General features: G+C 43.9%; 1 protein-coding gene and 1 pseudogene across 1 annotated transcript; both read right to left on the minus strand.

Annotated features, from left to right (window-relative positions):
• Positions 1 to 3105: 3105 nt before the first annotated feature.
• Positions 3106 to 6940, minus strand: LOC103702639 (FT-interacting protein 3-like). The gene has a single exon (XM_008785147.4). The coding sequence runs from the start codon at positions 6574 to 6576 to the stop codon at positions 3502 to 3504; it is 3075 nt and encodes a 1024-aa protein (XP_008783369.1). The 5' UTR covers positions 6577 to 6940; the 3' UTR covers positions 3106 to 3501.
• An 8346-nt stretch (positions 6941 to 15286) lies between these two features.
• On the minus strand, positions 15287 to 24743 carry LOC103722228 (annotated as a pseudogene).
• Positions 24744 to 27275: the final 2532 nt, after the last annotated feature.

The raw sequence follows: 27275 nt of genomic DNA on the forward strand, positions 1-27275 counted from the left end.
ATATTGATATATGCATCTAAGCATTTGATTTGACAAAAAATATATTTCATTGGGTAGCACACTGCAAGTGAATTATAAGAAAAGGAAAGTGATACAAAAGAACCATCGCCATGATCAATGATGGTGCAGTTGTAGTATTATACTCTCAATTTGTTCAGCTGTTATGGATCTCAACAAAGTTAAACAAGAAGCATTTTAGACTGAAGAAGATTTAGCATGGATGCAAACACAAATAAGCACCATATTCTTAAGAAAAACTAGTCATTACCCGAGCATTGGATGGGTATGAATTAGTCTACTGGCATAAATCTTGGCAGGTCAGTCATGTTCAGATCCTCAGTTTGGCCTTCACATTGTGCCGGGCTGACAATCAACAGACAACAGTTTGTAAACAAATAAACTATTCCAATTTTCTAGTATTTTTGCAGATCGATTCGCTTAGATCCATGTTTTGGGTGAATCAATTTTAGCTAATCCTTCATATATGTTAATATTGGAAGGAAACCGGCAAGTACAGTGTTTTGGAACATGGGAGGTCTCATGGCTTGTGCTTTCTTAATCTCAACCAATTGAGATGGTAAGATAAACAAGCCTAGTTAGAGTAGCAAAAAATCTATGACTGTCCTAAAATCTCATAAAATTTGAGGGTCTTGCATGCGTGGATCTGAATGGCGACATAAATATCAACTTGAACGACTCTAAACCACTATTCGATAGCTCATCAATTTTTTTTGGCCTCGAAGAACAACATGTAGATTGCTTGAAATTTTGTTGGTGTCACGAGATACTTGAATACAATTAGCATCCTCTAAATGGATGTCCAAAGAGAACTTTAGGACAGAGTGTCTGGCTTTTGACAAAAATTTTGTCAAGAAAAATTGAGGCACTAATTACTTTCAATCGAGGATTCAAAGTCATATTTGGTCGTTTCAAAATAAAGTTTGAAAATTTTATTAATTGATTACTTTGTCAAATACGTAGCAAAGTTATGCTAGTAAGACTATTTTTATACTACAGGCGTACTAGAACTACTTGCAGAACCACTTAGAACTCGTTTGGATCATGGGAAGCATTTTTCTCGCTGGAATATTTTTTCTAAAAAGCTGATGCCTAGGTATATGATGCTTAGAAAAGTATTTTTTATATGTTTAGTTGATCATGAGAATGCGTTATATTTCAGAGTGGCTTATGTTCGGTTGAGCATTTCCTTTCTTGAAAAATTTGTGTAAAATATTTGTTATGCCCTCAATAAAGAAAAACATCTTACCCTATTCTATCTAAAAACTTAGGAATATTTTTGAGAAAAAATCTTCCGATTTCCAACCGGTGGGAATTGAACTTTTTTTTGTCCGACATAAGCTTTTTTTTCCATAAAAAATGAGAATCTTATTTCCATAGAAAAAGTATTTTTCTATATCTCTCATTTAAAAATTTCAACTAAATATGAGACATATCTCTATTTTTCTGTTGACCATACTTGTCCTCCTCTTCCCGTAAACCAAATAAGTCCTTAGAGGTACGCAAATATGTCAAGAAGTTTACAATTGTCTGAAACGGTGCTATATTGTAAGTGAGAAATTTTGAAAAATCTATTATATTAGGAAATGAAACTTGATGGTAGTGGTACCCATGTAAGTTGTAGATGACCTACAAAACACAAATTAGTGTAGCTTACTTTGTAACGAAACAGTATCCCTCCCAAAAAAGTTAACCAAAAGGTGTTATTTAAATTTTTTTGGTTATGTATAGATATTCAAAACCTACTTAGTACATAACCAATATGAAACTAAATACATGCATGTATGGATCCTCACACGTCTAGGATATAATCAAGCATTTGCAACCTTCCTCCAAAATGGTGGAGGTTCTAGCTTCAAATCTTGATGGTGTTGTGTCCCGGATATATTCGGCATAGGTAATTCTTTAATAGGTGATGTAGAGATAGGAGCTGCACTAGAAGCGATTGGTTATTTCTTCAAATCTTGGTCGCGTTGTAAGAGACGCCATATTTGACACAATGTCTAGTAGTTTAACTAAGATTGCATGTAAGTAGGGTCTGTTTCCTGAGAAAACACAAAAGAACATCTTTGCAGTCAGCCTTGGTCATTCATTCAGGTACAACCTGCTGCAATGATAAACAAGGTACCTTGCGAGATGGTGGAGCATGATGGTTGTTGTTTAACCCCAAATTGAGTTTTAGTTGCCTGAAATTTCCTACCAATTAGGTGCCTTGGGCTCTGGAAATGTGTTTGAATTCTGTTTCTGTGGTAAAGGTTATTTAATTTGCAGCAAGTCCAACAGATGGTTGTCCTTATTAGAGGGCAGAATTTCCTTTGAGGATGTATTCCAAATAGGCAGTCGTGTGCTGTTAACTTGCTTCTTAGCTGATGTTTCTTCTTAGTTCCACATCGGCGAATTAAAAATTGCTACAAATTTTATGATAGGTACCGAACCGATTGTAAAGATTGCAATCGATGAAAAGATCGAAACTTTCATCCAATTGGGAGAAAGGGAAGGCACTTAATGATGCAGATCCTTAGCCTTCCTCATGAAAAGCTCACAAAAAGCCTTCTCCCATCCCACTATGTATAGCATATTCTTGAAACCAGAGGAGTAGAGTAGAATTTGAGATAAGTTCATGTATTAGATTTGGTTGGCCGGCAAGGTCATGAGTTGCTCCAAGGAACTGTTCGCCTCCATTTCAGCATTTCTACAGCTCCACAAATTAAAGACTCGGGTTTAGATTTTGGTCCTCCTTTTCCGTCCATTCTTTCCGACCTATGAGTTGGGTCGCACGTCATTCTCAACGAGGAGCGCTCACTACAACAATTATTGGTTGCCAGGAAAGGATTGCTGATAAAGAAAGGATGGGGACCGACATTAGCCTACTGACAGGAATGCTCTTGGAATCATAAAAAGATTGCTCACTCATCAAGCGTTCCAGAGTGAATTATTTTACTGTTATTTTGGCTTTAACTTATAAAAAACGTCACGATCCACCCTACCACTTTATTCTCCTCTTGAAGAAAGATTTGCAGGGGAAAATGCCCTCTCCGCCACAGAGTATGAGCAAGAAACTACATGGTTGCAGAAGAGAAGCTTCCCTCATGTCCAACATTCTCATATCCCTTCAGATTCTCATCCACTTTCTAAATCTGCAGCTGTTATCACAAGACATGATCCCATCGGCTAAAAAAAAAAAAAAAAACAGTGATTACTATGTGCCAAAAGCTCGACTCCTCTAAAAGAAAGGAAGAAACCCATAAAACAATACCCATTCGGATCCAACCTTTCCACCTAAAAGGATGACACTAGTTTATTCAGGACATGCAGATGCTCGACACCTCTTCCTCTCTATCTATATCTATAAACAATCCTGGATACCTTATTCTTAGGTATATTCGTATCCAATTTAAGAGATAGTGATCAAACGCTAATAGAAGAAAGATGCATTCATGCACATATTCCCTCCTATATTCGTTGATGTCAACCACGTCGAGCTCAGAGCAGCATATCAGACTTAGCAGGCAACCTCCTGTAGAAATTGAATGGCACCGACGGCATCTTGCTCCTGAACTTAGGGTGGCGAAGCAGGTAGAGCCCGACGAGCACCGCCACCACCTGAAATGGCGTCACGTAGAGGATTATCGCCACGATCAGCGACAGCATGATGAAGATGGCGGTCGCCCTTGGGTCCCTCCAGCTGAGTAGGGCCTGCGCCCGCTCCCCCTGCGTCGCGAGGTCCCCCACCACCGTCTGCACCCGCCCCGCCACGCTCCTCAGCCGGTCGTACCTCATCCTCACAATGTTGGGGGGCCTCGACGTCGGAAATGTATCAAACTCTTCGTCGAGCTCGTCTGGGTGTGTGAATTCAGCATGGGACAGCTTCGTGTCCATGTGCGGCGGGTGCCGCGGCCTGAGCCTGTAGTTCCATAAACCAATCATGAACAGGTAGAGGAAAATTGTCGGCAGGATCAACTCTGGGTAGCCGACCAGTATCAGAAACAGGACATGGACTAGTATTGTGGTGATGGGGTTCCTCCAGTTCCGAATCCCATCAAACCATCGGCCGATGGCACCGAGGCCAGAGAGGAGAGCAGAGATGCGGAAGAAATTGGCCTTGCTCCGCCGCAGGCTCCACATGTGCGAGCCCACGTCGAGCATGTACTCCACCACCTCTCGCCGGAGTGGCGGCTCAGCACGGCCAAGCCGGGCGGCGACAATCTGCATTGCCTGGTGCCGGAGGTTGTCCAGTTGAAAAACCGGAATGGGCTTGACGTAATGCATCTTCGGGAGCAGCGGCCTCCCGTAGAGGGTCACCATGTTGACCCACGCCGTGCAGGTGAACCTCACCGCCAAATGGAGCTCGCCGGTCTTCTTGAGGCCCGACGACTGGAGGACCAGCAGAGGATAGTAATGAGTATAAACTCGATTGGTCTCCAATGTCGATAGCCGGATTCGGACCTTGCCGATCCGCTGGTCTTTGGCATCGTCCTTGTTGCTGGAAATGTGGCAATTGTCGAAGACGGCGATGGTGATGACGGTGCAAGGGTCGAAGACCTCCCAAGTGTACTGCTCATGCCATCGAGGGGCGAGGCTGTTGAGAATTGTCCGAGTTCTGACCCATTTGGGGCCATACTTGGCGACGCAGTAGGCATCGGTGAGCTTGCCATCCTTGGCCTTCATCGGCATTAGATTCCGGGCGTCGAGAATTCCGAGCTCCAGTATCCCAATGCTCCGCTTCCGGAGGTTCCTCGACGCCGGCTGGAGGTCGCTGCTGTAATGAGTGGATTCATCGAGCACATGGTAACCCATTTCCAGGCAGAGCCAGAGGCAGACCTTGCTGGCGAATTTGGGCTCCTTCTTCTTCTCGCCAGTGCCAGCGTCGTCTCCCCAGGGGCTCGGCTTGGATAGACTGAACCACCGGGGCAGCACAGGGGGCTTGCTGGGGTCGATGCGCTGGACGGCGTTCGACAGCGGCAGCACCAGCCGGCCGAGGGGCTCCTTGTCCTCGACGGTGATCACCAGCGGCTCGTCGAACGGCTCCGACGCCACGAACATGAACTCCTCGTTCCACACCGGGTTCAGCGAGGCGTTCGGGCGGGTGCGGCGCAATTGCCCGCCGTGCTGGAGCTTGAGCCACACGCTCGGCTGCCGGGACTTGTCGAGCAGAACAAGGTCCTGAGCCTCGACTACAATCACCCGGAGGTAGACGAGCTTCGGCGAGAAGTAGACCTTGGAGCGAGTGTGCTGCAGGCCCTCGACGCCGACGTTGTGGGCGTCGGAGTGCCACGCCTCCGGGAAGGTCTCGTCGGCCTGCGTCCCCAGCCAAACAGCAAGCATGATCTCTCCTTTCATGACCTTGTTACCGCTCTTGTCCTCCAGCCTGTACCATTGCGGAGCGAGAGGACTGTCCGGCGGCACCCGGAGGGGGACGTCGATGAGGTCCAAGAGGATCCTTCCGACGAAGTCGTCCTTCACGAGATCGTGGTCTTTGACGGTGACTTCTAACACATTGGCCTGGAGGCGATCTTTCGAAAAGGCGAACACCTGGCGCCAGACGGGGTTCTGGTTCTTCTCCAGGTATTTGGTGGTGCCTTTGTAGTTGCCGAGCTTGACCTCGACGTAGGGGTCGAGGGAGCCGGTCAAGTCCATGGTGGGGAGGTCCCGGGCCTTGACGACGTTCACGTAGAGGAATTGCATCGGCTCGACGAGGTCGTAGGTGGAGGCCATCTTGTCGCGGCCGCGGTACCCGAGGCGGCTGGCGATGGGCGGGTACGTCTCCACCAGCCCGAACTCCGGGGCGCCGGGGCGCGGCGGCGGCGCGGCGCCAGGGACGGCCCGGACGTTCATCACCGCCGGCTGCGGCGGCTCCGCCCGCGCGTAACGCTCATTCACCGCGACGCCGCCACCCATCGGCGCCGCCGGTTTCTCCCCCGCGCCGCCCCCCATGGCCTGCTTCATCTGGGCGAACTCGTACCCCAGACCCCCTCCGGCGCCCACGGAGTAGAACGCCCTCGGCTCCTCCGCCGCCGGCTTCTTCATTTTCTCCTTGTTCTTGTGGTAGGCCCTCTCGCCGTCGACGGCCGGATTAGGTGTCGGAACAGAAGAAGGGGGGACGGCGGCGGCTGCGGCGGCCGCAGCGGGGAAGGGGTCGGAGGAGTCGGGGAGGAGGTAGACGCGGAGCCCGATGTCGCCGCGGATGTGGGAGAAGAGGCCGCGCTTCTCGAGGGGGAAGCGCTGGACGGGGGCGTCGGCTGGGGAGATGGCGACGGAGGCGCCGGAGATGCGGACGCGTCCGAGGAACTGGCGTTGGTGGCCATGTCTTCCGCCGCCGTCGGAGGGCAAGCGGCTGTCGTGGTATACAGAAACGTTGATGGTCTGGTTGTAGAGATCCGACGGATCAGACACGTTGAACAGAAACTTTTCGTTCCAGAAAGGGTTGAGATCTTTGACTTTGGTCTGCGTGCGATGGCGCTGGCCGTCCAACTCCACCTCCACGAACGGGTTCGCCGAGCCCTGCCCGTCTTTTGGCATCAGTTCGGCGGCGTCCACCACCTCCACCGCCACCTTCATCTCCTCCTTTCTCTCTTTCCAAAGTGCGTTTCTACTTTGCGATAGCAGTTGAGAGGCTGGAGTTCCCTCAGCTCAGTAACATCACCAGCAACTTCGGTGTGGGTCTGCGCGTGTGCGAAGAGGAAGAGGCGGGTGGAAAAGGTAGCGCGGAATGCTTGTTGGGTTGATGGCGAGCGTGGGAAGCGTGGAGTGGAACGGGAGGTGGGGATTGGGGACGAGGACAAACGGAGGGGACGGACAAGAAAGAGAGCTGTGTCGGTTGGGCCCCCCAATCCGGTGGTGAGCTTGTGTGCTTGCACGGTGGAGAATGGAGGTGGATTTTTTTCTTTTTCTTTGGTATAAAAGTGGAGGTCGATTGACCCTTGTCGTTATGTTTGAGGCCTTATATTTATTGTATGAAGTTTGTTGTTGATTAAAACATTAAATATTAGAAGAAAACCCACCCACAAAGGTAAGGAGGTTGTTTAGATTTCTCTTTCAATGGTGCTGCAGGCATTATCCCTTAATTTTTTAGTATATAAATGCTTATTCGTTCGTTGTCATATTGCTTTCATCTTTCGGATAGACATCCTCTATTTGTGATAGTCGTCTCTCTCTATAGCATACCTAGAGAGAGGGACATACAAAGGATCGTCAAACAAAGGGCAGTGTGTATTTATGACACCTACAGGACTAAATTGATTTCCTCTCACAATATTGGAGAGAGGATGTAAGTAACTGACAAAATAGAGGTGTCTTTTACCAGTTTATGACCCTTATTTCAGAACATTGCTCAATATTTTAAAAAAAATGGTTTTATTAATGTGTTGTAAGATATTTAAATGTACCTGCGGCCATCTCTTAATGAGTTTATTTAAGAAGGCTAGGTAACTTTTATGGGAGTTTATTTATTTCTGAAACTTATTAATTGACTGGAGAGAGATTGTACTCCTAGCTTTCCAGGTTGCTTTTGTTTGAATGGTTCTCAGCTAATTGCTGAGTAAACGTAGCGTCTGAAAGGTATAGAATGGAAGATTTTTTTCCTTCTGGATACGGAATACGGCTCTGCATCTGATGTGGATTTTTCACTAGAGATTCAAAGGGTTTTAGCTTTTAGGCTTGCAGTCTGTCCTTGCAAGCTACAAAGAAAGGTCACAGCCTTGGAATGCCACTGCCTGCTGGTCCACTCTTTTTCTTTTTTGTCTTTTAAATAATTAAGTACGGCCTGCAAGTCCATTGGGTTCTTTTTGAATCTTCCATTACCTAAAAAGCTGGCCCATAAACTGCATACATAGACCACTAATCCCTCTGTCTCTGCTGGAGAATCCCAAATAAAGATGGTTGGAAAGATTTGGTGGCCTCTTGGCATCGAAAGGCTTGCTTTTTCCAAAATCCAGCAAAGAAGGGGCATTAATGTGGCTGCCACCCTTACTTAAGAGATAAAGACAATAATTAGTACAAGGATGGAAAAGAGACAAGGGATTTAATTTTAGAACTGATTTCGTTGTGGAAAATAAAAGGGGAGGAGGGAGAGACTTGGAGAAGAAAATTATGATCCGCAAAAAAATAATAAAATAGTTTATATTTAATTAGAGTTTTTAAAGAAAAAAATAAAATGGTTAGTTTTAGAAATAAACTTTAAATGTTCTATAGAAAATAAAAAATTATCAGATATGGAAAATCCTTTTTTTTTCATGGGTCGGAAATCAAGGAAAAAATTTTTCTTCCTGAAAATATTTTTAATACTACTGACTTATGTATTTTTTAATCAATTTATTAAAAATATAAAATATATTTTATATATTTTTAAAAAATATACGTACTCAATTAAATGTAAGCTAGAAAGTATTATTTTTATATCATAACTAAATATGATAAAATCACTTTCTCATATATAATATCTTCGAGCATTGTTTACTTAAAAAATATATTTTAGTGAGATAAAAAAATTTATGAATTAAATTTTTTTTTTTCTCTAATGTTTAGGCCAGTTCAACATCCTTAGGGAGATTGATCCGGAAAAGGGCAAAAAAATCTGAAGAGAATATGCTTTTTTTTAGATGAAACTGAAGAGAATATGCGAAGGGTGACCAAGTGCATCACAGGAAGAGAGAGAGAGAGAGAGAGAGAGGAAGGAGAAAGGTTTGTTAGGTGATGTTGATTGATTGGTGCTGACGCATTGGAAGGAGAGATGGGTATGCAGTCATGGACCTGCTCTTCAACTTCTGCTTTTCCGGTGATTTCTTTCATACACTGCAATGATGGTTTCTTTCACGGTTCGATTTAAATTTGTTGAAAGTTGGCATACGGTCCTTTGCCTTTGCATCATCCCCACTGAGGCTGCCTTAGAAAATGGACAGGATCAGGGGGCTATTGCCACCACAATTAGGGTTGTCAATGAGCCGAGCTGAATCCGAACATGAAAGAGCTCAGCTCGGCTCGTTTCACAGAAGCTCAAGCTCGAGCTCGGGCTCGAACTCGGTAACGAGCTCTATTTTAGACTCGAGCTCGGACTTGCTTGGCAAAGCAAAGGCTCGGACTTGAGCTCGTAAAGTCGTTTCAATTACGAGCTCTAGAACGAGCCCGAGCTCGGGCTCGAGCTCAGGCTCGGTCTCGATAACAAGTTATTTTTCTCTATGTGATTAGATTTTTATAAATTATGGTGCTAAAATAAGATTTTTCAGTGTAAGACTAGAGCTCGTTTGGGCTCGTGAGCTGCTCGGGCTCGAGTGTAAACGAGGCTCATATTGGGCTCGGGCTCAGACTTGTTTGACTACCGAGCCGAGTTCGAGCAGCTCGGCTCATTAACAGCCCTAACCACAATTGAGCTGAGGTCGGTGTGGAGCACAAACGATCTTAAAATCGGTGGGAAATGAATTAAGCAAATTGATCGAGAGATAAGTGAGAGATTTTATATATATATATATATATATATATATATATATATATATATATATATATATATATATATATATATATATATACAGTTTGTATAAAACTTATTTGTCGAAGAGTTTGGGATGCTCTAATATCTAAGTTAGAATCAAAAAGCAACAATGTAGAAAAAAGAGAATTTCAGAAGAATGTGGTTTCTATAAATAATATTGTATGCGTACCTGAGGCCCCCTTGATACCCTTTTTATACAGAAGTGCTCATTTTATCGTTACCTAGTTTGATGTGGCGTGCAATAATGATCAGATAACGGATGGTAGTACGGTCGAAGCATAATTGTCGATCCGCATGGGCGATGGGCAGCGTCGGTGGGGCATAGACTGTGGTGTTGCCGTGACTGCAGGCTGCCAGAGTTATCGACTATTAGGACTATCAGTCCTTGTCGGTATATGTTGATTGTTCTCCTCGGCTGATGGCTTCTTGCTTACTTCAGTTGGTCGGCTACTCGGCTGGGCCGAAGTCGTTGTCCTAGGTTGACGTCCAAGGTCGAGGGGGCAAGTCTAGCTCAAAGTCGAGATGTCCAATATTTTCTTCAACATTTGGCCTCCAATTTTGAGGTCAAACTGCCTTTCGGTTTAGGCAACAAAAGTCAGGTGGCCACGTTGATCGAGGGCGAGACTTTCATCATGGGCAATAATGCGTTGATCTGCCTTCTCGAGGCGTCATTGTATTCGGATTGTCCTAAGGTGCCATCATCGCCGAGTCTTCCTCAAGGCGTCATTAAAACAACGATCCGACGAATCGCCTATGCCATACCCCAAGCTCACACGTGGCATAATCTGTTCTAGTAGTCAAACCGATGCTTTGATCGAGGCTGCTCGCAACTCTATATAAGGGCGTCCCCACCCTTCAGCCTCCACTCCTTGTTGTGCTTGCTCCTTCGTCGGAGTACTTGAGTGTCCAAGCTCCTGGGTGGTGCTCTGGCGAAGTCTTTCATTTCGACTTCAGCATCCCCTGCGCTCCTCCATTTTTGTGGGTACTTGCTCCTTTGGCTGCTCGACCTTTCTTGTCTTCTCACCTCAATGTTGTGGACTAACTTTGTCCTTGGCTTTCCACTTCTTGCCGCCATGAAGACCGATCTCGTGCTGAATCACGAGAGAAGAAAGATGAAGAAGAGATGGACTGTAGCCGCCGAGGGTGACGCCTCTCAGAGGAGAAAGTCGAAGGAGGGAATCCCCTTTGGCCCATGCTGCCAAGACCACCATCGAGGTTGACGCTGAGAATTTTATTCCTGGAGTTTCCTCTAGGGTGCCCGTACCTCAAGATGAGATTGTTGAACTCAATCTCGTGGTAGAAGTCGTCCGGCTGTCTAGATGGCCCACTCCAATGGGGGCCGTCACTCCCCCATGCTAACCATCTTCCAAGGTTCGCACCTTGGTTCGATTAGATTCGAGCCTGTCTACTTTGGCCGAGGGGGCCCCTCAGCCTTCAGAATGGATGGTCGAGGAGTCCGACTCGGCTCTGGAGTCTTCAGAAGTGATGAGGGAGTTAGTCCAAGTTATACAACTCCGAGCCGACCAAGAGCTCATACGCTCCCTCGACCCCACTAAATTTCTTGACCCATCCTTCGCTCAATCATTCGGGTAGGTTTCATAAATCTTAATTAAGTCATTTTCCTCGGCAACTAAACACTCCTCTTCTTTTTAGCACGCCATCAAGGTTGGTTGCTTGCACAATAGGTTCAAGATACCCTCAAGGAGCATCACGGAATATAGAGTGAGAGCGGAGGTCGCCAAGGAGTACGCCTGTCTGGCTGAGAGGCCATTTACGATCTGAGAAGGTCGAATGGCAAGCTAAGCCTTCGGTGTAGAGGCCGGTCTTCTACTTGGGCCATTTACGACCTGGAGAGGTTGGGGGGGCAAGCCAAGCCTTCGACACATGGATCGGTCTTCTACTTGGGCCATTTATGACCTGAGGAGGTCGAGTGGCGAGCCAAGCCTTCGGCACTGGAGGCAGCCTTTTGCTTGGGCCATTTACGACCTGAGAAGATCAAGTGGCAAGCCAAGCATTCGGTACGGAACCAATCTTCTACTTGGGCTATTTATGACCTCGGGAGGTGGAGTGGCAAGCCAAGCCTTTGGCGCATGGGGCGGCCTTCTGCTTGGGCCTTTTATGACTTGAGGAGATCGAGTGGCAAGCCAAGCCTTCGGCGCTAGGGGTGGCCTTCTGTTTGGGCCTTTTATAATTGAGGAGGTCGCGTGGCAAGCCAAGCATTCGGTGTGGGGGACGGTCTTCTACTTAGGCCATTTATGATCAGAAGGTTGAGTGGCAAGCCAAGCCTTTGGCGCGGGGGCAGTCTTCTGCTTGGGCCATTTACGACCTCGAGAGATCGAGTGGCAAGCCAAGCCTTAGGCCTAGGGTCCGATCTTTTGTTTGGGGCATTTACGATTTGAGGAGGTTGAGTGGCAAGCCAGGCCTTCGGTCGGGGGCTAGTCTTTTACTTGGGCCATTTACAACCTAGGGAGATCAAGTGGCAAGCCAAGCCTTCAATGTAGGGGCCGGTCTTTCGCTTGGGCCATTTATGACTTGAGGAGGTCGAGTGGCAAGCTAAGCCTTCAGCCTGGGGGCCAGTCTTAAAGAGGCTCCAGGCGTCCTCGAGGTGTCTCCTTTGTTGGGGCCCAAACATCCCCAGAGTGACCCAAGTCGAATACATTTGTCGCAGTCATCCAATCTGTAAAACAAAAATATGACAAGAATATTTTTTATTAGAGAGAAGTTTAGGATACAATGGATCTTACTGATAATAAGTTCGAGGGTTGTCGGAGTTCCAAGCCTATAGGATTGGGATATCACCGACATGTTGCAACCTGTACGTTGAAGATCTTTAGCTGCTGGATTCCAAACTCCTTTGAAGGCTTGAGTCTGGTGATGAGCACCTCATGCCGAGTTTCATTGTTTGAGGCAGAGAATTTTAACCAGAGAGCATACCCCATAATTACTCTGTCAGGGCCAGTGAGTATGGGACCGATCCAACTGTCTCTCGTGCCCGACGACCCACCCACATGCAGGATCCATGGTTGCTCGATGGTCATTCTTTTGAGGAGCTTGGTTATCTGATGCGCTTGGGGCCTTGGCAGGTCTACCAGCGATGGTGTTGATGACGCCCGTTGTCGGACGAGTGTCGATCGGCTTGAGAGGTGGTGGATCAAAGGCCGGAGCGGGTGTTTCTCCGTCCTACCGATGATGCCTGTATTGGTCAAGCTGCCTGCACCGAATGAGTGCTTCGATTTTGTCTTTGAGCTGAACACACTCCTGGGTGTCATGGTCGCGGTCCTGGTGGAAGCGACATTACTTCTTCTGACCTCTTTTGGCCATCAAGCCCTTCATCAGATGCGGAGGGTGCAAATAGCCTCGGCCTTTAATTTCTATAAGGATCTAGGCCCTTGGGGCAGTGAGACAAGTGTACTTTCCAAACTTTTAAGAAGGGATCTTAGGCCATTGCAAGCCCTTCTAGCGCGAGGTGAGATACTCCTCGGCTCTCTTCGCTCCTCGCATCCCCCCTTTCCCCCTCGGGATCTTCCTCTAGCAAACTCGCATCATGAGGCCATGGCTTCCTCCGTGTAAACGTTCTTGTCAACCCGCGCCAGCATTCCGACAAAGTCGACGAGGAAGCACTTTTTCAGGGGGAAGAGGAAGCTCGACAACCGCATGCTGCTCTTCATCACTGACATTGCGACTGATTGATCTAGGTCGTGGACTCCAGTGTCACCACATTTAAGCGGCTAGCATAGTCTCTAAGAACTCTTTCTCCTTCTGCTTGATATAGAGTAACATGTCCGAGTCGCAGTGCCATCTTCGGCTGGAGATGAAGTGTGTCGCGAAGAGACGGACGAGCTGCTCAAAGGAGTGGACAGAATTGGGCCAAAGTCTGAAGAACCAGAACCGAGCCACCTTGCAAAAGGTTGCGGAGAACTCCTTGTAAAACACGATGTCGGTGTCTCCATGCAGCATCATAAGAGCCTTGAAGCTCTTAAAGTTGTCTAGAAAATCTGAGGTGCTATCGTACGGCTCTACTTGGGGCATCTTAAACTGAGTTAGAATCGATTCCTCCATGATCTGCCACGCAAAAGGAGGGCTTTGAGGAGAAGTTGAGATTGTTATTCGCCCCTAGAGCTTATTCCTTAAGGGCCCGAATCTGCTGGCCCCTTTTCTCGATTCTCCGATTGAGGTCGGCATCCTACCCGGACAAAGGCTCCATAAGGCGAACAAGCGACTAGCTCTTGATGGAGTCCTCACCGGAATGGGGGCTTGGAGTATGTCATTTCTCACTCTGACCGAGACTGCTCCGTAGAGTTCGCTGGCTCTGGTGATACCACTCCAAATCTTGGCGTTGGGAGCGGTGGCTGACTAGGCGCATGCCGTGTGCTAGCGATCGAGAGTGGTAACTGGGCCAACCGGATTTTATCTGGACTGGCTCTGGTTGCACCGCTGCCTGCTGCAAGCCTTGGACTATCGCAACTAACGTCTGCACTTGCTGAATGAACTAGTCGAATTGCTTATTAGCTATAGGCACAGTAGGACGGTCTGCTTGCCGAAGAGTTTCTGATGGAAAACTCTCCGATGCCTAAGTCAGAATAGAGAGACAATAGTGTGGAATTAAGAGAATTTCAGCAAAATGTAGACTCTATAAATAATATTACGTGAATACTTAAGGTCTCTCGAGCTGCCCCTTTATATATAGGAGCTCATTTTGTCGTTACTTGGCCTGACGTGGCGTGCAATAAAGGTCAGACAACAATCGGTAGTACAACCGAGGCATGAGTGCCAGTTTGTGTGGGCGGCGAAAAGCGATGTTGGGGCACAGGCCGTGGTGCCGCCACAACTGCAGGCCACTAGAGCTGTCGATTATTAGGATGACAGTCCTTGTCGATACATGTTGATTGTTTTCCTTAGCTAATGGCTTCTCGCAAGAGTCGAAGTCACTCATTTCGGTTGGTCGGCTACTCGACTAGGACCGAGGTCGTTCTCCTCGGTTGATGTCTGGGGCCTAGGGCATAAGTCTGGCTTGAGGTCGAGATGTCCAATATTTTTTCTAACATGAGCTTCTAAAATTTGTAGAGAAACTTCATAATTGCTTATAATTGGCTTGAATGAAGTTTCTCATATTCTTATCCATGACTTCAGTTTTTTCTTATACGGGCTTGGTGAAGAGTTTCACAGATATATTATGAGGCAAATGGACCAGCCTTTTAGCTGTCTGGGTTTCAAAGGCTAAGCAAAGTTTATATTTTGGTTGGAGAAATTCTTGAGAGCTCTCAGGCAAATTACAGAGCATAGCCGAATTCGAACCAATCCAATTTGATTTAAAGAAATTAAATGGATTTGGGTTAGCCCGAGTTGGGTCTGATCTAAATCCAACTGGGTTCAATCAGATTGGGATTTAAATTGATTAAGCCAAATAAAATTTAATTAGGTTGAGTCTAAATTTAATTTGGATCCAATTAAATTGTTAATTGGACTGAGTCCCTCATTTAGGCTCGTGAGTTGCTCGGGCTCAGGCTTGGATTTAAACAGGCCTCATTTTGGGCTCGGGCTCATTTGACTAACGAGCCGAGCTCGAGCCGGACTTTTACCGAGCCGGGTTCGAGTCGAGCCCGAGCAGCTTGGTCCGTAGACAGTCCTACATAAAACAAGGTGGCAACTGGGCATGCCCAGCTCTAAGCTGTTTTTCCCCTCCTATGCGGAAAAGTAGGCTCTGCCTTATATTTATGACATCCCTATACTCATTTCATAATTTTCTGGAAGATAAACAGAAGAAAGAAAAGCTTGAAGCTCTACTACGTACACACCCTCACTTCCATAACTTTATTCAAAAATCTTGTATATATATATAGCATCACTCTCATATGGAGATAATCGACTTAATACCAGCAACAATGTTATGCTTACAAACAACATGTTTGAGTCTTCTAATGCAAGCCTGCTAGCTCTCTTTCAACTTTGCGCATTTGTTCCAAACATGCTGCTACCATACCAACCCACGTTATTACATTAGAAGATATGCAGACGGAGTCCCCAATCATTTCAAAGAAATGATGTGAAATATTAGGATTTGGATATGGAAGAACTAATACGAGTCAAGAATCCTGATGGAAACAAGGTGTAGGCAACAAGACGCAGTCTTTGTTTCTTTCTAATTGTTAGTCCCGGAGCCTCTTTCATGTCCAATTCCTCTCTTGCCGCACCATGAGGGTAGCTCCCAATCGAACTGATGCACAAGGTTTGCCAGGGCAAGCTCCACAGTAGAAGTCGCAAAGTGCATTCCTGGACAAATTCTTCGACCTGCTCCAAATGGAATAAATTGGAAATCGTTCCCTTTGAAGTCTACTGGACTGCCCAAAAACCTCTCAGGATGGAATTCCTCTGGGGCTTCCCAAGATTTCGGATCCCTGTTAATTGCCCAACAGTTGACGATGACTCTTGTTCTCTTGGCAATATCATAGCCTTGGATTTGGCAATCCTCCATTGCTTCTCGTGGTAGCAACAATGGAGCCGCAGGGTGCAACCGCAGGACTTCCTTCAGGACGGCTTTTAAGTAGACCATCTTGTTCAATTCCTTCTCTCTCACCATGCCTCTTCCACTGGCTATCCCTCTTACCTCATCTTGTAGTTTCTTCATGACTTCTGAGTTTCGAACAAGCTCTGCCATGGCCCATTCTAGGGTTTGATAGGATGTATTGGTACCTGCAGCGAACATATCCTGGACAAAGCATTCAAGGAAAGTGAGCATGGATTAAAGCTAATAAGAACCAACAACAACAATGTCCTGCTAATGTTGGCAGCACCTACAATTCAAGAAACTATTTGCAAGATTTTGGTAACACAACCATTAGTGGCAGCACATGTAATAATCTCTCCTTTGTTGGACCATAATCATTAGTATACTTGGTAACCATTAGTGCAAATGCCCTATGTTTTCTCATTTTTCACTGCTCGTCAAGTCTGGGCACTTGCCTGGTTCATCAAGTGCTTACTTGCATCACAGCATGATATGATTAAACACGTATTAAAGTAATTAATCATGTTTAGCTTTTCTTAACAAGCCAAAAGTAAGTCATTAAGCTAATGGGTGGCCACTTGCCTGGTGGCCTTCACTACGGGACACAATCTTTGATAGAGATTTCTTTAGTTGGGTGCCATCATTGCAGTGCTCATTAGTTTTAGCATTCTAGTTTCATTTTTTTTTTCAAAGGGAGAAATTTTAAATGTCCCAAAGTACTCTAGAAGCCTTGAGAAACAAATTGAGAAAATAGAAGAAATTTGGACCCGGCAGCTTACCAGCAAGAGTGCTTTTATGTGCTCTTCTCTAATGGCGAACTCCAAGTTGGGATCCTTCTGAAGAGAGAGCAGTACGTCTACGAAGTCATTCTCGTGCCCTTCTTCCTTCAACCGATCTGTTGAAAAAAAAAAAACTTAAATGCGCACGCGGCCAAAATCTCGGGCCGCGTGCGCGTTTGAGAAAAAGGTAACGCCCAGCGGGCGTTACGCATTTGAAAACGGACGCGTTTGAAAACGCGTCCGCAAATGACCAAACGGCCACTGTAAAAACCCCTATTTAAACCCCTTGATTTCATCTCTTTGGAAGCACGAAAAATTTCAAAAAAATAGTAAAAAAATTCTGAAAAAATTCTTCTCCCTCTTAGCTACTTCCAAATTTTATTTTTACATTTTTATTCAGTTTATTTAGTTCTTTTTATTCCGTTCTTTGCTGGATCTGCAAGTTCGATCGGGTTCGCTTTGACTTCTTCCGAGACGTGCCGAAGAAGAGGTTGTAGGGTCGTCGTATCTCCGAGAAGGATTGCCGGGTGACCCGTACGTGGGGGCAAATACTTCTTTGGGACAGCGTCTACGCGCTTCGACCTGCTTTCAATCAGGCTACTTTCTTCTACCTTTATTTTTAATTTAATATTAGTAGATTGGTAGGATTTGAAATTCTATGATATAAACTTATTAAATGCATAGATTTACTTTGTGCTAGAATAGATTTATTTTGTATTAAAATAGAATTATTTGGATGCCGAATGATATGCATGTATATTATTTCCTTTAAGATTTTTTTTTTATTAATTGAATTTATAGATTTATTTATTTAGTTAGGAGATATATTGCTAACAATCCAAAGAAGTATTTATTTTTGTTAGTAATATATAATTAATTAAATTCTTTATTACAATTGTGGCATATTAGATTTTAATTGCAATAATTGTTTTTGCTAGCACATCATCAATAATAAATTATTCTAAAGAGTTAATAATTTGGTTAACCTCCAAGAGGTTTATTATACCTCCATTTGGACTTCTCAAGGAGTAATTTCCAGATCCCATTCAAACGGGAAATTCGGAAATTGGTTGATACATAATAGTTAATCTATTGAATTGACTTATTAGATCTCAATAAATTATTCTAATAAAGGAATAAATATTTTAATTCGCCTGAATTGACATTTTTAGATCTTAATTACAATAATTGATTTGCCATAAAATTAGTAATCAATTATTTCAATAAGGCAATAATTCAAATCTAACATATAATTCATTAAATTGATATTTTAGATCTCAATTAAAATAATTGATTTGCTACTACTAAATTAGTAATCAATCATTGCTAATTCGGAAAATTCAAACGAAAAATTTTGAAATTAGTTAATCCACAATATCTAATTTAAATTTGCATTTAGGTTATTTTAAATATTGAATTTGTGTGATTTCTAGTGATTATATCCACTAACTAATAGTGTCTAAGAAAAGCTTGTCAAAAAGGCATACGTGCCTAAGAAAGGCTGGTACTTAAGTGAGCCTAGTACTCCACCACCGATCTGGAGCTGATCTGGCTATTAGTTTTTTGGATATATCAATTAGACATCCAAAGTTCAATATAAATATTACTGCAATCTTTTGACATAGATTTTTTTGATTTCAATCAGGTTTCTGTCACTATTCTGTAACCCTGATCCTATGGCCTCAAACACTAGTGACCATCTTAGTGCCAAACCTGAAAAATTTGATGGCCATAACTTTAGGAGGTGGCAGAACCAAATGCGGTTCTGGCTCACCACATTAGGGTTAATCTCAGCCATAGGTGAAAGTACGATCGAAGTTGATAACGGGTCCAACCCAACTACCTCTTCCAACACTGAACATTCTGCCTCCACTAGCACACCCTCTAGGACACCTGATGAGATAGATTATCATTGTATCCATAGAATTCTAGGTGCTCTTTCTGAGAGGCTGTATGATATCTATTACACAGCCAAGAGTGCCAAAGAACTCTGGGACACCCTAGATAGCAAATATGGTCTTGATGATGCTGGGGTAAAGAGGTTCAAGGCCTCCGATTTCAATAAGTTTAGGATGGTGGACTCAAAGCCTATGAATGACCAAATTCATGAATTTGAAACCCTGATCCACCAGCTTAGGGCTAATGGAACCAATTTGGATGAATCATTCCAGGTAGCCTGTTTGATAGATAAACTACCTACTTCCTGGTCTGATTTTGCTAAGACCCTGAGCCATACCCAAGGAATTCTCACCCTAACCCAAGTCTTAAACTCCATTAGGATTGAAGAGCAGCATAGGCTCAGAAATAATACCTCTACTGGATCTAAAAATAATGCATATAATGTAGAAGCTCCTCCTAAGAAAAATCAGAACCGACCCTTCCGTAAGAATTTCAAGAAGAAACCCTACAACCCTAGAAACCCTAACCACCACTACAATGGGAAGCCTATTCAATCCCAGGAGCAGAAGAAGAAGAAAGAGGAAGGTGGTGCTCGTTTCTGTTATGTGTGTGGTCGGACCAACCATTTGTCTCCACAGTGCTTCTATAAGAAGACTGCACCTCTTCAATCTAAGAAGAAGGGTCCACACACATCCAGTGCTCAAGTCAACATGGTGACTTCCGGCGCTGGCTCCTCTGAGACAGCTTTCAGGTCTGTTTCCTTCACTCCTGAAGTTAACATGACTTTACAAGCACTAGATTGGTGGATTGATACCGGAGCTGGTATTCATATTTGTTCGGATCGTTCCTGGTTTTCTTCTTACCAGATCTCAAGTGGAGGAGCTGTGATCATGGCAAACAGCTCGGAGGCACGTGTGTTAGGAGTAGGACGTGTGGACTTAAAGCTTACCTCTGGAAAAGTCCTGTCACTGCACGGCGTCCAACATGTTCCAGTTGTTAGGAGAAACCTCATTAGTGGTTCTTTGCTTGTCCAGCAAGGCTTTCGTCTTGTCTTTGAGTCCAATAAGGTTGTAATTTCTCATGGTGTTATGTTTATTGGAAAAGGATTCCTTAGTGAAGGATTGTTCAAATTGAATGTAATAGCTCCTTCAATAAATGAAAATCCTTTGATTATGAATATAGAGCCTCCTTCTATTTGGCATGGTAGATTAGGTCATGTAAATTATAATTCAATTAAGCAACTTATGAACCTAAATCTAATACCAAAAAGTGATCTCAAGAACCATGAGAAATGTCAAACTTGTGTAGAAGCCAAACTCCCTAGGAAGCCTTTTAAATCTGTTAATAGGGATTCTGATCTATTAGAGTTGATTCATAGTGATGTTTGTGACTCTGGTAGAACTTCTAGGGGAGGTAACAGATACTTTGTAACATTTATAGATGATCTATCGAAGTTCTGTTACATCTACCTAATTAAAACCAAGGATGAGGTGCTCAGCAAATTTAAAATTTTTAAGATTGAAGCTGAGAACCAACAGGAAAAGAAAATTAAAATTCTTAGATCAGATCGGGGAGGTGAATATACATCAAATGACATAACTCAATTCTGTGAAGATCATGGAATCATTCATGAAGTGACTGCACCCTATTCTCCCCAATCAAATGGAGTAGCAGAAAGGAAGAATAGGACTTTAATGGATATGGTGAACTCCATGCTTATAAGCTCAGGAGTACCAGAAAATTTGTGGGGGGAAGCTCTTGTTTCAGCCTGTTATATCCTTAATAGAATTCCCTCTAAAAATAATGATCTAACCCCATATGAAGTTTGGAAACATAGAAAACCTAATCTTAGCTATTTAAAAGTGTGGGGGTGCTTGGCAAAAGTAAAAATACCTGATTTTAAGAGAAAGAAAATAGGCCCTAAAACAGTGGATGCCATATTCATAGGTTATGCAGCCAATAGTAATGCCAATAGATTTCTGGTAATAAGTTCAGAAATAAATGATATTAGTAACAACACTATCATAGAAGCCAGAGATGCAACATATTTTGAAGACACCTTTCCACTTAAGACTAGAGTAGATAGCGGTATAGCTAGTAGCTCTAGTAGAATAAGGACAAGAACAATAGAAGTAGAAGCAGAACCTAGGAGGAGTAAAAGATCCAGGATAGAGAAAACATTTGGAGATGATTTTTATACCTTCCTAATAGAAGACTCTCCAACTACCTTTGAGGACGCAATGAAATCTTTGGATTCACCTTTTTGGAGAGAAGCTGTGGACAATGAGATGCAATCAATTATCCAAAACCATACTTGGGAATTGACTGATCTTCCTCCTGGTTGTAAAACAATAGGATGCAAATGGATCTTTAAGAAGAAACTTAGGCCTGATGGCTCTGTAGATAAATTTAAGGCTAGATTAGTTGCCAAGGGCTTTACTCAGAGACCTGGGGTAGATTTCTTTGATGTTTATGCACCTGTAGCTAGGATAACTACTATTAGGGTCCTTATAGCATTAGCCTCCATTCATAGATTAGTGATTCATCAGATGGATGTTAAGACAGCTTTTCTAAATGGAGACTTAAATGAAGAAATTTATATGGACCAACCAGAGGGATTTAAAACCCCAGGCCAAGAAAATAAAGTTTGCAGACTAGTCAGATCTCTTTATGGTCTTAAACAAGCACCTAAGCAATGGCATTTGAAATTTGATGAAACCATAATGACATTTGGATTTGAAATCAATAGCACAGACGAATGTGTATATCATAAGAGAGTTGGACACAAATTTGTGATCTTGTGCCTTTATGTAGATGATATACTGATCTTTGGGACAGATCTTCAGATAATTGATGAAGTAAAACAATTTTTAAGTCATAAGTTTGATATGAAAGACTTGGGACAAGCTGACTTAATTTTAAATACCAAAATAATTAGAAGTGCAAATGGAATTGAGTTATCCCAAAGTCATTATGTTGACAAGATACTCAATAAATTTAATTATTCGGATTGTCAGCCTGTCTCTACTCCCTTTGATCCCTCTACACATCTTAAGAAGAACTTAGGAACTCCTATCCTTCAAAGCCTATATGCTCAAATCATAGGCTCACTAGGATTCCTAACAAACTACACTAGGCCAGACATAGCATATGCTGTAAATAGACTTAGTAGATATACTGTTAATCCAAATAGAGATCATTGGACAGCATTAGAGAGAATTCTTAGGTATCTTAAGGGTACCAAGTCCTATAGTTTGCACTTTAGTGGGTTTCCTGCTGTTCTAGAAGGCTATAGTGATGCCAACTGGATCAGCGATACCTTAGTGTTAAATCCACCACAGGATACGTCTTTCTCCTAGGAGGTGCTGCTGTGTCTTGGAAATCCACCAAACAAACCTTAATATCTAGGAGTACCATGGAGTCTGAACTAGCTTTAGACACTACTAGCACTGAGGCTGAGTGGCTCAGAGATCTACTTATAGACCTTCCTGTAGATGAGTCACCTTTACCACCTGTCTCCTTACATTGTGACTGTAAATCTGCAATAGATAAGTGCAACCAAGAAAATGCCAATGTAAAAATGAACAGGCACTTAAAAGTACGTCATAAATCATTGAGATATAAATTGAAAAATAATGTTATTGCCTTGAATTTTGTAAAATTAGAAAATAATTTGGCTGATCAGCTTACAAAAGGTTTATCTAGAACAGTGGTTCTAGAGTCGTCGAGGGGGATGGGGCTTAGCCCATAAAGATAGATCACCACGGTGGGAACCCAACCTTAAAAGGTTCAATGGGTAGAAACAAACCGGAGTGTGACTAAGAGGAGCACTATTTCATGTTTTCCTCATCCCTATGGCGCTAGTGCTCATAAAAGCAAGCGGTAGGATGAGTTCGTTTGTATAATTCTTAATGAGTCCGAGACCCAAGAGGCAGGAGCTTCCTTGCTAGCTTCCTTATTAGGACTCACCTATATGTGCAATCGTGAGGCCGCGATTATGGGAAATGGGCGATTCCCTAAAAAGCACATGATAGATACCTGCGCATGGCCATAATAGCGCAATCCGCTTAGAACCCAGATCGGGCTATATTATGTGTGTTGTTGATTTAATCTGAGCCATGGACCGAGGTTCAAGGTTAAGACCACCTTGGCTCCACAGATGTAATCAATTGTCACTAAGTGAAGGTTCAAACCGAAAGGTACCTACACCTATTACATAATATAAGATATCCAGCATTTTATTTTGATTTTAAAATTATTTAAGTTTTTTTTTGTGGGGGATTGTTGAAAAAAAAAAACTTAAATGCGCACGCGGCCAAAATCTCGGGCCGCGTGCGCGTTTGAGAAAAAGGTAACGCCCAGCGGGCGTTACGCATTTGAAAACGGACGCGTTTGAAAACGCGTCCGCAAATGACCAAACGGCCCCTGTAAAAACCCCTATTTAAACCCCTTGATTTCATCTCTTTGGAAGCACGAAAAATTTCAGAAAAATAGTGAAAAAATTCTGAAAAAATTCTTCTCCCTCTTAGCTACTTCCAAATTTTATTTTTACATTTTTATTCAGTTTATTTAGTTCTTTTCATTCCGTTCTTTGCTGGATCTGCAAGTTCGATCGGGTTCGCTTTGACTTCTTCCGAGACGTGCCGAAGAAGAGGTTGTAGGGTCGTCGTATCTCCGAGAAGGATTGCCGGGTGACCCGTACGTGGGGGCAAATACTTCTTTGGGACAGCGTCTACGCGCTTCGACCTGCTTTCAATCAGGCTACTTTCTTCTACCTTTATTTTTAATTTAATATTAGTAGATTGGTAGGATTTGAAATTCTATGATATAAACTTATTAAATGCATAGATTTACTTTGTGCTAGAATAGATTTATTTTGTATTAAAATAGAATTATTTGGATGCCGAATGATATGCATGTATATTATTTCCTTTAAGATTTTTTTTTTTATTAATTGAATTTATAGATTTATTTATTTAGTTAGGAGATATATTGCTAACACGATCGCCATGGTCCCTGACTACCTCGTCGAGGAGACCATCCCATCTTGTAAAGTTCCTGCGGGCTTTCGTGCTCAACCCGAATAACGCATCCAGCCATGGACGGAATGGAAAGTAGTCCTCCACATGGAATCTCCCAAGTAGAGAGGAATTGGCCTCGATTAGCTCCCGGAACAATTCATTGCGTCCTTCTCCTCTGAAGAACTTCCCTGAAACAACTCTACAGAGCATATCATTTGCGAAGAAATTTAACACCTCGCTCATGTCCACCATGCCTGTTGATGTAACAGCTCTGGAAATCTTCAGTAGCATAAAGGCAACTTCCTCCTCTCTCACGAGCTCAAAAGAGCGCACCCTTTTAGCACTCAGGAGGTGGACGGTACAGAGCTTCCTCAGGTGCCTCCAGTACTCACCGTATGGTGCAAAAGCCAGGTCCATGGATTCATAGAGCATGACCCTGGCGACCTTCAGAGAAGGCCTAGTGGAAAAGATATGATCATGAGTTCTCATGATCTCTCGGGCCATCTCTGCGGATGAAACCACGAGGGTCGGTGCCTGACCCAGATGGAGAAGCATGAGTGGTCCATGCTTCTTGGAGAGATCCCCAAGAGAGCGATGAGGGAGAGAGCCCAGCTGGTGCAGGTTCCCAATGAATGGAAGCCTGAGTGGTGAAGGTGGGAGCCGAGTCCTTTTTGACAGGGCTCGTTTTATGAGCAGAAGGAAGGGGAAGAACGAGAGGAAAGCGAGAAGAGAATATGGCTCGACCAAGCTCTGAACTAGTGAGAACATTGTGTGATAGGCTTCTTGTGCTCTCCACGCCTTCTTGCGCGGCCGAAACCCTTTCTCCTCCGGATCCTCTCGCGGGCGGCGATGGTGGGGAATAAGCGCCGGTGGAGGTCGAGGGCAAGGGAGGCAGCGGCGGAGACGGCGGCGGAGAGGGAGTCGCACTTGGCCTGAAGGTCAGAGATCTGGTAGGCGGTGGATGGGGGAGCGGTCGTCGGCCGTGGTGGGGGACAGGAAGGCGTAATGGGGGAAGAAGAAGGTGAGTTTCGGTTCGGGGAGAAGAAACTGAATACTTATAAGGAGGGGTATTTTCGTCTCATAAAAATATTCTAAAGGAACGGAAATTAAATTTACTAAAATTATTGGACGGGTTGTTATAAGACTAGTCAACGGAAATTTATTGTGATACTGGAGTCTTTAGAGGGATGAAAAATAATTTCTTATTTTTTTATTTTTTTTTTGCCCCGCACTCTCTTTATGGTTGCGGAAGGCGACCTGCCGGTCCTTACACGGCATGAGGACCGAGCCCTTTGTTCAGAAGCATCCCCACTTGGTTCATTCGCATGGTTCTCATGTTGAATTATAGTTTAATGGAAACTTGAATTTCTAAAAAAAAAAATCGACAACTAGCATTAAATTCTTCAATAGTTTTCTCCACCAATTTCGTTTCTTGCTAAAACAGATCTTGATGAAACAGAATACTTAGAGGCTCAAAATAAAGAGAAATGAAAAAATTCGAAAAGAAAAGAAAAAAATAGAGAGAGAAAAATAAGCACAGCATGTACAAATATGGTTCGGCATAAGTTTTACTATAATAAAAAAAATAGAGTACAAAAATATAGCTATCACTAAATAAATATCAAAATCAGATCGGTTCGTATAATGAGCTCCACCCAGTCCATAGTGGGCCCAACCGTCCGCTACCGCCACAAATCTTACAAATCTCCGATCATTTTTTTTTTCTCTTCAAATTTGTCAAACTATGATGGAACACCTACGAAAAAATTTTGGGCCCACTTAACATAGGTTCAATACAAAGAAAATGATGGCAAAGAAACGTAAGTATATGGTAAGAGGTTGCATCCTTAATTTGTGACTATCGAGAAGATAAGTAACCACATTTTCCTTCATTCTTCTAAGCAGATTTAGAACACTGTCAAAAGGAAGATTGGAGCAAAAGTCGGATCATTTACTTCCTTGTCGGCTTATGGACTGAACCGAGCATAAAGAATAGGAAGGTCGAACTTGGAACTAAGTGCGATCAAATGGCATGAGCGCCTCATTGGTGTCCTTGTCTTTTTTTTTCTTAGCAAAGCAGAAGAAAAGGACCCCAAACAAATATTTCATTACAAATAAAATGAGTACGAAAGTAAGGGAGAAGAAAACATCAAGAAAAGAAAAAAAACAAAAAAACAAAGGAGAGGAGGGAAAAATAACAAAAGAAAAGAAAAGGCAAGAGATACCAATATGGCCCATGCATCAAGGCCCAATCCAAAAAAATGGGACTTGTAAAAGTAAAATTCAGATATAAAGACCAGAGCAGGCCCAAGCTTTCCCCATTGAGGCCCAGCCCCTCTCGGTCCATCTGGCGCACCAGAATCCAAATAATGTTTTTTTTTTTTTTTTTTTTTGCTACAATTCAGATAATATTTTTGCAGAGATAAATATGAACCAAATTGGATAATTCCAAGTTTACGACTTGCGACCACGAAATCTTTAACTGGCCGTAGGTCGCACCACGTGATTGCCGCAACTAACATTAAGTCTCCGATTCACCTCACCGTATTAGAAGAATTAAAAAAAAAAAGATTCTCTGATGATTAGAACGAGATAAGGTTAGAGTCGTTTCATGACAAGCGCTTTCTGTCTCTTTCCTGGACAGCAGGATATCAATCAGTCGGACTAAAAGCAAAAAAAAGTATCCGTTGCGGTGCACAGTGGGGATGGAGAAGGACCAGCCACCCCTGGTTCGGTCCTGACTCGAAGAGCTTGGTGTTCACATCGGACTATGCAGGGGTGTCGGCGGAACCGATCTCCAACCCCCACCATTACCAGCCATATGGGGATATTTTCACTGCAAAGATTGATGGTTCTGATATCCGACGGCTTACACACAACTCGTTTGAGGATGGGACCCCGACATGGACCCCCTTCTTCTTGGAGCCATCTGATGTTCCTGAGTCTCTGCAAGGGATGGAACGGTGCTCGTTTGATGACTGTCACTTGCTCACCATGCAGGCCAGCTCATGCAAGTCACACCCAGTAAAGGTTGTTAATTCTGACATCTGCTTGCAAGAGCATCGGCCACGGGCATGGCCACTGGCACGGCCGCGGGGGAGGGAGTGAAAGCTGGGGGGTAGCCAGGTAGGGGGAGCCTCGCCGCGAGAACGGCTGGATGGGGCGCAGAGATTGGGGCAGCGGAGCTTCTCGGAGAGCTAGGATCGGGTGTACGGCGGCGGCGGCATCGTCCTCGTCGTCGTAGACGTTGTCGGAGGGGAGGGCGGGGAAGGGGGCATCGGCTTCGGGCTTGGGAGCAAGGAGAACGGAGTCGTGGGTAGGGGTGGAGCCGTGGAGGTGGGGTTGGGAAAGTTCTCAAGAAACTGAGAAGAAAGGAGATTTAAATTGATTAACGGGTTGGTTCAGGTTAACGAATTGAGTCCGAATTCGAGTCAATCCAATACGATTTAAAGAAAATAAATGGATTTAGGTTAGCCCGGATTGGGTCTGATATAAATACAACCGAGTTCAATCAGATTAGGATTTAAATTGATTAAGCCAAATAAAATTTAATTGGGTTGAGTCCAAGT

Source organism: Phoenix dactylifera, chromosome 1 (assembly GCF_009389715.1).
Source record: "Phoenix dactylifera cultivar Barhee BC4 chromosome 1, palm_55x_up_171113_PBpolish2nd_filt_p, whole genome shotgun sequence".
NCBI lineage: Eukaryota > Viridiplantae > Streptophyta > Magnoliopsida > Arecales > Arecaceae > Phoenix > Phoenix dactylifera.

Excerpts from the sequence above, each read along its gene's own strand:
- LOC103702639 (XM_008785147.4), bottom strand. The coding sequence starts at position 6,576 with ATGAAGGTGGCGGTGGAGGTGGTGGACGCCGCCGAACTGATGCCAAAA.